This window comes from Vigna unguiculata, chromosome 1 (genome assembly GCF_037176805.1).
Source record: "Vigna unguiculata cultivar grain cowpea cultivar isolate G323 ecotype 2 chromosome 1, ASM3717680v1, whole genome shotgun sequence".
Classification (NCBI taxonomy): Eukaryota; Viridiplantae; Streptophyta; class Magnoliopsida; order Fabales; family Fabaceae; genus Vigna; species Vigna unguiculata.
The window spans coordinates 26,540,531-26,552,837 of NC_140792.1; the positions used below are offsets into that span (position 1 = coordinate 26,540,531).

A 12,307-nucleotide genomic window follows, 5' to 3' on the forward strand; every position below is an offset into this window, starting at 1 on the left:
ACATTTTTGTGAAGCTTTTCGGTTCCAAGGAGGAACCCCTTGGCGACGTGAATTGGCTGTCAGGCGACACATGATTTTCAACCCAATTTCTTGGTTTCTGTATGATCCGTTTGGCGATGATGAACACCCGCCAGGTGACACGAGCAAGGTTGGCTCGATTTTGATATTTTTGGGGTTTTGGGTTGATTTTGATCGAGGAAAAAGGCAGCTTTAGGATTTATGCGGAAGGAGACACTTTGAAATTTTAAAGGGATTGTTGCAGGTACAACAGAATCTAGATTTCCCAAAAACTGAGGTGTCCTCTAGTGGGACATAAATTGCCGCCAGGCAACGGTGCAAATCACAAGGACGAGATTTTGTTTCTGGACGTGACTATATTGGGTTGGATTCTGTGGTAATTTTTTTAGGATAAAATAGTTATGAAAATTTAGTGAAAACACAGATAATGAATATCTTGGGTGTTGGAGAGAAAGCATGATTAATCAAATGGGATGAGAATGGAAGAATGAAGTGGAAATTGGTGTTACAACTGGTGTTATGGTTGGAATTATAAAACGCTGTAGTGGCTGGTATAAGTGAAGCATAGGCACAATACTTTTGTTTTTATTTCTAACTTATAAGTAATTTGATCATAATTATGAATAAATGAGTATGTGGTATATTAAAGGATAAGGCAGTGTGTTATGACAGAAGTGTGAAATGGATGTATTAGTTAGGACCATAATTTGAGAGACTATAACATGAGGTTAATGGAGTGGTAGTATTTAATTAAATATAGGCATTTGACTAGTTTAGGTGAGTGAATGCTTAGAGTTGTGAGTCTATGTAGGGTATGGGTGAGATGAATGTTTCATAAAGAACTGGGGAGTATGTTGTGCTATTATGGAATAGATTAGAAAATGGCACTGAGATGGAAAATAACCAGTAACCTCGTTGTACTAGTGTAGCGCTTGGCGGTGATGTCTAAATCGCCAGGCGAAAGCTACAAAGCAGGGGGTCCTGGAACGCGTGGTGCCTAGCGGTGAGGTTCGTTCTGCCATGCGATACTTGCAGTGGCAGTGGCTTCTAAGACTCTTGGCGCTTGGCGGCAAACATGCTCTGCCAGGTGGTCTGGAACTTGATTTTGCCTGACAACGTCAGAGCAGCGCCAAACGATAATGCAGTGGCAGAACATTGGTATGCTTTGGATGTGCGTGATCTACAAGACTTTGAGTGATACCTTAAAGACATACTTGTTGAAGTGTTCCTTGAGTTATGGCTCAGAACGATATCCCTTGAGTTGTGGCTCAGGATAGAGGGTAAAACACGTGACATTCCTTGAGTTGTGGCTCAAAATGACATCTCCTGAGTTATGGCTCGGGATGACGGATGAACACGAGAAATCCTTGAGTTGTGGCTCAGATTGGCGAGTGTTGCCGGTGTGAGTGTGCGAGTTGTGGCTCGTACGGATGGGTCCAGAAAGATTGTTCTTCGGTATTTAGCCGATGAATTTGGTAGTCTTGGGACATTACGAACTTTGCTTCGTATCGATAACCACCTTAGCAGGCTTCCTGCACGTATTCTACAAGTTGTGGCTTGTAGGTGTGGCAACAAGGGGATCTTGAGGTATTCATCTAAAGATGTAGAACATGGATAACATGGTGGTGACCATGTGGTATGGAATCAAAGGATAGAGTTCCTTTGATGTGCGTGTGATTATATATCTGTATCATATATATGAGTTTTATACAATTAGCTCACCCTATCTACTTGTGTTTGGCGATGATCGTGTAATCCGTTACATGGGAGCAAATGATGTTGCAGGTGGTGCTGGTGAGGCATAGATCAGAGCGGGGTAGCATGGGATTTTATGATTTCCACTTATTTTCGTTATTTTGTAATTTGGTTTTGTAAACAATGTTGAGATTTTTAAGACTTGGAGTTAAATTTGCGATTATTGTAATTGATGATGATGTTTGGATTTTAATTTTCCCGCATTTTTGGGAAAGACGTTATAATAAATGCAGTTTGACTTTTTTAATTATTATTTTATTATTTAAATTTATAATATCTGACTAGGATGTTACACGAAACACTTTAAAGTGCTTGAGAAAAGGTTTCCAAAATTTAAAGGTCTTTCACCCCTTTTGGTGGATTCTTGAATGTGGCTTCCCTTGTGGTGTTGGGAGTGTGATCTAATACTCTTGGGTTTTTAATTGTGACCACACTTGGTCTCGAGTTTATTGCTGCAACGTTTTCTAACCATTGTTTCATCTCGGCTTTGTTGAGTTTTTTTTGTAGGAAAAATGGATTTGAGTCTAATTGTGGAGGTTGAAAGGGAGGAGGAAGGGTCGACTTCACCATACTCCCCTCCCATGGTGACTTCCGTGGCCTAACAAAGTGCTATTCTAGATGTCAACACTCACTTCCAGCAAATGGAACTTAGTAGAAAGGAATATAGAGCACATAGCGAGAGGATTCTCCAAACTTACATGCAACAATTTCAACTACAACAACAAAGGCACAACACATTAACAACAAAACCACCACCATCCATCAAAATTCCAAAGTTTAAAGGAGAGCATAATCCAAATGTCTATCTTAAGTAGGAACAAAAGATAGACCAAATTTTTAAAATTCATGTAATTAGTGAGCAAGAGCAAGTAGACTAGTACTTTTAAGGTATAAGGAGTATGACATGACTTAGTGGCATCAACTTTGTATGGACAATGATAACCAAGGACCACTCGTGGTTTCTTGGGAGGACATTAAAAGGTTAATGCACACCATATTTGTTCCTTCCTACTATAGGAGGGAGACTCTTTTGAAGCTTCAAAGGCTTCAACAAGGGTCAATGTGTGTTGATTAGTATTATAAATTGACGAAGTCCATGCTCTTAAAAGTAGGACTCCAATACGAAAATGAAGAAGAAAGAGTGACAAGGTTTGTGAGTTGTCTTAAAAGAGAGATCCAATATGTAGTTGAATTGTATGAGTATTCTAATCTTAGCAAAGTTTTACACTTGACCTTAAAACTTGAAAGTCAATTGAAAAAGAATCAAGAGGCCAAGAGGAATACTTCTTACAATGACTACTACTCTAAGTCTTGGAAGGGTAAAGAAGGAAAAGATGAAAGAACACCTTTCGAGAATCCCCAAGACTCCACTCCTAAAGCCAATACATATAGAAATGTGCATGATAAAACCAAATCTTCTCAAGAATAGTTCCATTAAATGTTTCAAATGTTTGGGCTTTGGACACATTGCTTCCAATGGCCCCTCCAAAAGGAACATGTTCTTTCTAAAGTAGAAGTTGAAAGTGAGCATTCTTCCCTTCCCTCTTCCCCCAAAAGTTCTTCCTTACACACTTATTCTTCTTCAAGTGAGGATGAAATCAAACATTAAGAAAGAGGCCTATTGGTGCTTAGGCGCATATTGGGACAAGTTCCCAAGGAATTGTATTCTCAAAGGGAAAATATTTTTCACTCAAGGTTCCTAATCAACAATAAACTTTTCTCCCTCATCATTGATGGAGGAAGTTGGGTAAATGTGGCCAACACAAGGGTAATAGACAAGCTTGGCTTAGAAACTATCCCTCATGTTAAGCCTTATAAGCTATCATGGCTTAGTGAGGAAGGAGAAATAAAAGTGAACTAACAAGTCCTAATCAACTTCTCCATTAGGACTTAAAAGGATGAGGTATTATGTGATGTAGTGCATATGGAAGCAACCCACATTCTTCTGCGTAGGCCATGGCAATTTGACAAAAAGGATTTTCGTGATGGTCATACCAACAAATTTTCCTTTAGCTTCCAAGGAAAAAAAGGTCACACTTCTACCTCTTTCACCCAAAGAAGTTAACGAGGAAAAAAAACAAATGGTTGAGAAAAGAAAGGGAGAGAAGACACATCTTAAGGCGCAAAGGGTGAGAAAAAATGCCAAAAAGAGTTTGATCTCCCTCAAAAGGGTTAAAAAGATAATACTTGCGCAAAAACAAGTTTTTTTTTGCTTATCCAAGTGAGTCTTCTCCTTCCTTTCAAAAGCCTCACTCTAAGTGTTGTAAAGACTTGTCTATAGTGTTAAATGAATTCAGGGATGTTTTTCAAGATCCTCCAAAGAGACTTCCACCCCTAAGAGGTATAGAGCGCCAAATTGACTTCATCCAAGGTTCATCTTTTTCCTAATAGGCCAGCCTATAGGACTAATCCCGAGAAGAACAAAGAAATTCAAAAACAAGAGAATGATTTGTTAGAGAAAGGGTGGGTGCAACATAGTATGAGCCCTTGTGCTATGCCCATGATCCTAGTTTCTAAAAAGCATGGAACATGGAGAATGTGCATAGATTGTAAGGCCATAAACAACATAACCATCAAATATAGGCATCCCATTCCTAGATTAGATTATTTGCTTGATTAAAAGATATTCAAAGCAGAATATGCACTTAATTACAATTATACTATTATTCTGATTCAGCAAGCCATTCTCTGTGAGACTTTCCACCACAATATATTATAGGATCAAACGAGAAAAAAAAACTCATTCTTGGTGGTAATTTGTTTTAGATATTATTGAAAATGTACTTCGAGTACGTCTTTTGTACTATCGTCCAATTGTAATGGTAAAGTTTACTTGTATAGTAATTGCTTTAAAAATCATGCACTACAAAAAAAAAAGCTAAATTGCGAAGGTTTTAATTTCGTTTAGCAGGGGTTTTTACACTCCACAAATTAATTTGCAGGGGTTTTCCAAACCTCCATAGATAGGTTCCCCACAAGTTATTTGTGGAGGTTTTCTACAACCCTTGGTATCAGATTTATATTGTGGAAGTTTTTTTAATTGAGGGTTATAACATCTCCTATTCATGACTATTATTTTGTAGAGGTTTAAAACCTCATTTATTTCCATAAACCTATTTGATTCCAAAATTCCTGTTTTTCATTTTTTTGTAGGGGTTAATACCTTCCTCAATTCGAGGATTATACTGTAAAAGTTTAACCTGTTTCGTTTGTATTATTTAATTTGTGGATTTATTACTAAATTTTTCTTGCGTTATTCAAATCTCATAAAAAAAAATATTTTGTTTGTAATTAGAATTTCCTACTATACTTGACAATGTATGTCACCATTTGAGGTACTTAATCAACAATATTTTTTTTGCAAACTTCAATCAAATACTTCAACCAAAGTGCTCAAATACATATCATTAGAACTTTTGATTCTCAAAATCAACATATTAACATAAAAGCAATTTAAATATAAACAATTACAACTTAATCCATACTTACTCAAAGTTCATAATACACTAAAATAGTTTCATCCTAAAAAACATCATCAACACCCTAAATGTTGCTACCACCAGATGATCCTCTTGTACCCATAGAAGACTCAGGCTCATTCGCATCACCAATTTGCTGAAATTATAAAAGATAAATATTAGCTACAAGAAGGACGCTAATGAGTTAGTAGTGGCAGCACTAGATGAAGCAATGCTTAAATCCGAAAGTCGAAATCTTGTATTTCTAAATGAGTTAGTAGGAGCTGTTCCTAAACCCATGTATCGCACCCTCCCAGAATGCTCTGGGCCTAACACTCTACCAACAACATCATTAGGGGAAACTTGTGATTCATCATTAGTGCTTTCAGTCAAACCCACTTCAATTTGTTCCTTTAGGCATACAACAATATGTAGTGAAAACTCTAAACATTGAAGGAAAATGCACGAAAATATTATATTATGGTACAACTAACCGATATAGCCTTTGCCGCATCATTTACAAATGATCCATCTTTTCTTTTATGAGTATCAATGTATAACTTTACAAACTTAATTACCTTCTCAAAAGTGATTGCCGAATGTTGCTCCTTCAATTTTAGATTAATGAGAACTCACTAACTTGTGGTTCCTGTTAAGAGAATGTCATAATACTCATCAAGATTAGTTAGCATATTAATATAGATTTGTTATCTTATACAGCACATGCTATAAAATTAGCAGTTATAATTACAAAAAATAATTAGCTGCGTAGTCAGTTCTTTATTCGCCTTTGTACTTAAAACATTTACTACACAAGTTAATTAGAGGGTAGGAGCAATGTATAGTGTTTCTCCTAAAAGCTCCTTATTTCTAATAAAATAAACTATATCACTATAAAAACCACCAATAACAACTTAAAAAGAGTAGTCATGATAACAAATAGAAGGTAGCTTTCTCATTAATACAGTAAAGGTCTTTGGGGGCAGTTTGATCTTTTTAAACAAGATTAAAGTGTTGACCTACATATTCAGGATATCGCTATTTTCCTGGTATAGTTGCTTTCAACATCGTGATCTGTATCCCATAAGAAAAATGGAAGCAAACATAGTAATAATAATAATAAGATTCTTCTAAGCCCATTGATTAAGTTGCACCATGTTAGGCTAACAAAGATGAAGAGGCACAAAACTAAGTCAGATTCTGACTTAGACATATAACTAATATACCTAATACATAACACTCATGTAGTAGACAATAATACAAATGGAGAAATTGTGTCCCATATGAGTTTTGGACAACAAAAAATAAAGGCTCGACGAAATTAGTACTAAGAAACCTTCCACTTACACCAATACAAGAATTGTTGTCCAATCAGTCTCCACTTGCACAACCCTTGCATCCACAATGAACACACTCAATCACCTTCTCCTCCCTAAGTTGCTTCGGAACTCTGCAAACACAATATATTTTCTCATTTCACAAGTACTCAATGTCAGAATGAAAATGAGTTAACTTAATTTTGGACAATCTTGACTTTATAATGTTGTTTTTGATTAAAAGCGAGTTTGAAGCAATGTGATTTATGTATAAATTTAACCCATCTAAACAAAACCAGTATGCTTATTTACATTAGAATCATGTGTAATCACAAATTTCTGTTTGAAACATACATAAGATGCTTTTCAGAACAAGTTTACAAATAACAAAATCATGGTTAAAAGTTTGAGAGAAATGCAAGCATGCAACCTAAAGTAGTGTAGCAAGATGGCTGCTAGAACAATGAATGTTATGTATACCAGATAAACCATTTTCTACTATACACAAACGCTAAAGAAGCCTAAAGTTAAAGAGATGATTAAGCCTTCAATAACAATAAACGTCAGGGATATAATGAATCTATGATAAAAGAAATAGAAAAAACAAAAGCTTTTTCAAAAATAGAATAAAAACATATATTAGGTACCTTCTTCCACTTAACAATTAGATTGCGGTCAGCATATCCTTGATCTAGACAAAATTCATACAGTTCTTTAGAAATAACATGCTGTTTTGTTCTGTTATTGCATCCTAGGTTATTCTTTTTCTTTGTATAATGAAGTAAATGATCAACTTGCTTATACACTATAAATCAGAATTTAATATTATAATGAAGTAAATTTATCAGTGACAATGCTTTCGGGTTCTATATTCTGCTACCAGACACAGTGCCTAAATCTTGATCCTACAGTAATAGGGTTGTCTAGGGTGATTGGCCAGTTTGTGCTTCTTTCATAACTTCACCATTAACTTACTTTGAAACCACCTTTAGGTGTTAAACGTCCGATCTTCATAATAAAGCACTTTTGTCCAGTGTTAGTGAGAAATCACATCGAAGGCAATGAATTTTTTAATGGTTTTCTATATGTTGTAGTTTCACAAGTAAAGCTCTAGAAATACAACTGATAGACAAAATACCTCAGTCAAATTATCTATATTTGATAAAATCAAAACAGAGAATTAAAGGACATATCTTCGTATGTAACTAGAAAATTAAGAATGCATTTTGTGAATGCATGCACATACAATTTAATTCAAATGAAGGGCCTGCATCAACTGCTTTAAGTTGCATTGTATAGTTGTATATTCCTCCCGTTACACATCTATGTTTATGCTTGGAAGAATCATGGCAGTCTCCTTCAAGAATCATGAGAGTCGCATCATAGTAACTTGGAAAATGCGTGGTCATTGAACAGTCTAAAGTCTTATTGGATAAACATCACGGGAAATACTAATAGAAGAAATAAAATAAGAAATTAAAATGAACTTAAAGTGTGTTATCCAAAGTCTTGTTGGACTTTTCCATAAGTTCACAATTTAACTTATAGAAGAAGTATAATTCATTTTAGCTTCTTATTTTCTATTCATTTAAGTATCTGTTGATAAGTTTATCCAAAGAGAACCTACATATACAAAAATTCCATCAAAGCCAATGTACCAAAGGGCCAAACATACTCATTGCAGTATTCGTAGTTACACTTGAAATTCGACGTGTCAACATAATGTAAAATACTACCAACGATAGTGCTAATTAAACCTAACCTCGTCCGCCCAAGAGCACACTGCAATAAGATCACCTTCAGCAGAATCTAGAAGCAATTGTTTGACAGAAAATAGAGTATCTTCACTAAGATGCCCCTGCAATTCAAACCCTCTAAGAATTTTTTACCAACATTGCGGTCTCAGGATAAACACATAGACATGGTAAAACCCCAAAACCACTTATACTCCGAAACCAACTAAGCTTCTAACAAACCCTTCATTTATAATTCATTGCTTTCACAGCTTGTTCTACACTACACTGGATCTGTTATCATTTGTTATATATTGAAACTAATTTAAGAATAATTGAGACATTCATAATGAATCTAGAAAGAGATGTAAATGCAAAGAGTAGGGTGGTATTGTTACTTTACCTGTGCAATCTTGCAAATGGCATAGTGACCCTCCTTTCCCCAACCCAAAATAGTTGGCAGTGGCATCAGCAACAAAAGAAACAACATTCTTACTCTCTCATCACCCATATGCATCATGTTAATGTTAATATTACACAATCAATAGCAATAAGATGGAATCATAGACATACAATACAAATTTGTGCTAATACCAGGATGAATAACATGAATGAGTTTAGTGTTAAGCCTAAGATTCCTAAATAGTATATAAATCGCCTGTTAAAGAAAAAACAAAACATAAGCCACTAGAACATAAAATTTTAACCAGGAACATAATAGATATATCGATAAGGAACCTCTAGGTAACAAAAAATTCCAGGTGTACCTTAACTCTACAGAAGCCACTGGATCACAACCCCATGTGATGGAGGGCTAGAGTGACGGAGAGGGCGTAACGAAGCTGAATCACGGAGTCACTGATTCGCTACGAAAAAGGCTACCACAGAGGCTACGATGGAGATGGCGCAATGGAGACAGGGAAACGAAGACAACGCGACCGAGATGAAGCGACGAAGAGAACGCCGATGAAGACGGCGCGACGGAGATGGTGCGACGAAGACGGCGCGACGGAGATGGTGCGACGAAGACGGCGCGACGAATATCGCTGCAACAGAGGCTACGACATGGCTTAATCGCGGAGCGGAATCGATTGATACTTTGAACTTAGATTTTCGAGTAAAAGGGAAAAATTCATTAAGTTTTCTGATTTGGGAGGGAACACGTGAATTCACTTAGAAGAATGAGAATGTGTTGCAATCTGCGGAGGTCATAAACCTCCTAAGAAAAATAAAAAAACCCTTCTATATTATCAGCTTTTATAAAATCTATTATAATCAGCCCATATGATCTTTATTTGTGGAGGTTTTTTTAACCTCTATAAAATGATCCATGCTATATATCTTTTTTTAATAGTGATGTATGACTCTTTATATTAGATTGTTGTTGTACTTGTATCTAGTTTTTGGTATAGATGTGTTGGAATGGCATGTTTAAAGGCTGACATAGTTTATCGGTTGAAACAAAAAGAAAGGAACAAGGAGAACTTCTCTTTTTAATGTGCTAGACGCTACCTTATTCACTTTTCCTTATAATGTGGCTTGAGTTCATTGTAAATATTGGCTTGTTGCGAAGATATGTGCTTTTTAGTTTTTTTGGTTTGGTTTCCTTTGAATTTATAGATTTCCTATGGTTGGAAAATGACCTCAATGCAACATTCAGGCAAAAAGATTGCATTGATAGATTTCTTACATCAATTGAGAAAGATGGTTCTAATGTCTTCATTGATTGGGTGAAAACTAATGAGATAAAATAGGTAAGCCTTTCATTTGAAATTGATTATCTGTTACTGTATAAATTTTAAACAAAAAAGTGCTTAGTTATTGAAGTAACTAATGTTGCACAAGAGACTTTTCACTTTTGAAGCAAGTGGTCTAAGACTTGTTTCAATCTTAGGGTTGATTATAGTGTTATAAATTTTAATTTCTAATTATGATTTTATTAGTTATATTTATTTTCTTCATGGGTTAAATCCTTGTAGTTTTGTATTAGTAACCAATATCTTACTAAGTTAAAATATTCAAACTGATTCTTAATAAAATATCTGGACAATTTACTTTTAATATATAGAAAAACAATTACAGGATTAAAACTCACATTATGAAAATATACAAATTAATATTTACTGATAGAGGGATCATAGCTAAATAGACAAAACTATAGGGAAAAAATCCCAAAATTTATTGTTGGGGACAAAAATCAAATGAAAAATTGAAAGGATTAAACTTTGCTCTAAATCAACATATTAAAATCTCTTACACCATTTATGTGTCAACATAAAATATTTTCTTTCCTATATATCAAAACTATTTAGACTTTTCTTGCCATAGGTTGACATATTTTGGTAAGTGTGTTCTGTTGTTATCAAAATATCTATATATGTATGTATCTCTGTAGGGAGCATATAATTTGATAACTCTATCATGAGAAATGATAATTATTGATACAAACCAAGTGGTTAAGATTAAACAAATGCACATGACTTTTTTAAATGATTGTGATCACGACCTTTTATTTTATCATACACATACATGGTTGTTTGATCCAAATTTATTGTCTCATTCTTAGTCTCCACATAATAAAAAAATGTCACTTGATATGCCAAATATAGATAGATATACAAGTTTTATAATATAAGTTACCATAAGCTATTTTAACTTGGTATTTTTGTTTGTTCTTTCTTTTGTCAATTTCGTGGAAGGTTTGTTACAACAACTGCAATTGGCATTTGAAGTGCTTGTGGTGGAGTGGAGTGTTGAACCTTGTCTACGTTATCCATATAATTGGGATTGGATACAATGCAGAACTGATGTCAAACCTAGAGTAATTGCATTGTAAGTTGATATCCATTCTTTAATACAATGTTTATTTGATTTATTAATAAGTCATGGCACATCGGCGTGGATATAAAGTAAGTTTAATGGATGAAATGCCTGGTGAGATTGTAGGAATCAAGGTTCTTCTTCCTACCATCTTCAGAATTATTTATTTAAAAATTATTTTGCAATTTTCCACAAAAGTCTTCAGAATATGGCTAATGAATTTTTTCTGTATTTTCATTGTGATTCTGACTTTTTTTTACTTGTTTTCTATTGAACATATTCAGATCTTCAATGAAAAAGAACTTGGGCGCATGTTTTGTTGAGAGTTTGACTCTTGGGTTGTAAGTATAGTTTCATTCATTTAACTATTCTTGTAAATATTTTCTTCTTTTCTCAACGAAAGAGAAGAATAACAACTGATAATACCATTAGCCTGTTAAAACAGATCAACGACCTTGAACAAAACAATGTATTTCATCATGGGTACACTACTAGCAGTCCTCCCATTGTTAATGTAAGCATTCACGTACATTTACATATTTTTTATCACACTTTCACTAAACATGTTTAGTTTTCTTTAACCTGAGTCTCATAAATTTATTATTCATGGACTGAGTTTTTGGAGATTGTCCGAGAGTTTGATCATGAACAGAAATGAGCATTTATGCGGTTTGTGACCAGGGCACCTCGACTTCCACCGGAGGGTTGGCATCTCTCACTCTGATGTTAACTACTGCCCGAAAGGTTCATAGATTGCTCACTTTATATCTTCAAAGTAGCTTTTGATACTTGGTAATAACATTTTGTGTGTTATCTATCTCCTAATAATGTTCTTGTTTTTAATAGCATTGAAGCGACCATGCAGACATAGACCTAGAAAGTGTCATGACTTGTGTTAATTATCTGAAGCTACCTCCTTATTCATAAAAAGTAACTCATTGGTTGTTTATACTATTTCAATTTTAGAAACTGGTTTCTTTTGAGCCTAATTAATTATTCTTCGACACTCTGTTGAATTTAAGGAAATAATGAAAGAGAAGTTGTTATATGCCATAACAAAGGATCAAGGATCTTTATATCTTTCGTGATTCGACTCTCTTCATTGGTCGATCTTTGAGTTATGAACATGTAGTTATAGGGTAATACTAATAGTGAGTTTCTGGCACAGGTTTGAAATGAATAAACTGTATTCACAGACTATAATTCT

At 34.7% G+C, this 12,307-nt stretch overlaps 1 protein-coding gene and 1 long non-coding RNA gene across 2 annotated transcripts; one reads left to right on the plus strand and one right to left on the minus strand.

Moving 5' to 3' along the window:
- Positions 1-5,149: 5,149 nt before the first annotated feature.
- Positions 5,150-8,800, minus strand: LOC114189677 (uncharacterized). The gene is made up of 7 exons (XM_085666390.1): positions 8,684-8,800; positions 8,310-8,405; positions 7,114-7,359; positions 7,058-7,068; positions 6,579-6,681; positions 5,810-5,880; positions 5,150-5,388 (listed from the first exon to the last, which is right to left on the minus strand). The coding sequence occupies exons 1-5, from the start codon at positions 8,798-8,800 to the stop codon at positions 6,603-6,605; spliced, it is 549 nt and encodes a 182-aa protein (XP_085522516.1). The 3' UTR covers positions 5,150-5,388; positions 5,810-5,880; positions 6,579-6,602.
- Positions 8,801-11,382: 2,582 nt separating this feature from the next.
- On the plus strand, positions 11,383-12,307 carry LOC114192475 (uncharacterized). The gene is made up of 3 exons (XR_014993174.1): positions 11,383-11,441; positions 11,533-11,844; positions 11,947-12,307. It is a non-coding gene; the product is annotated as an uncharacterized LOC114192475 (long non-coding RNA).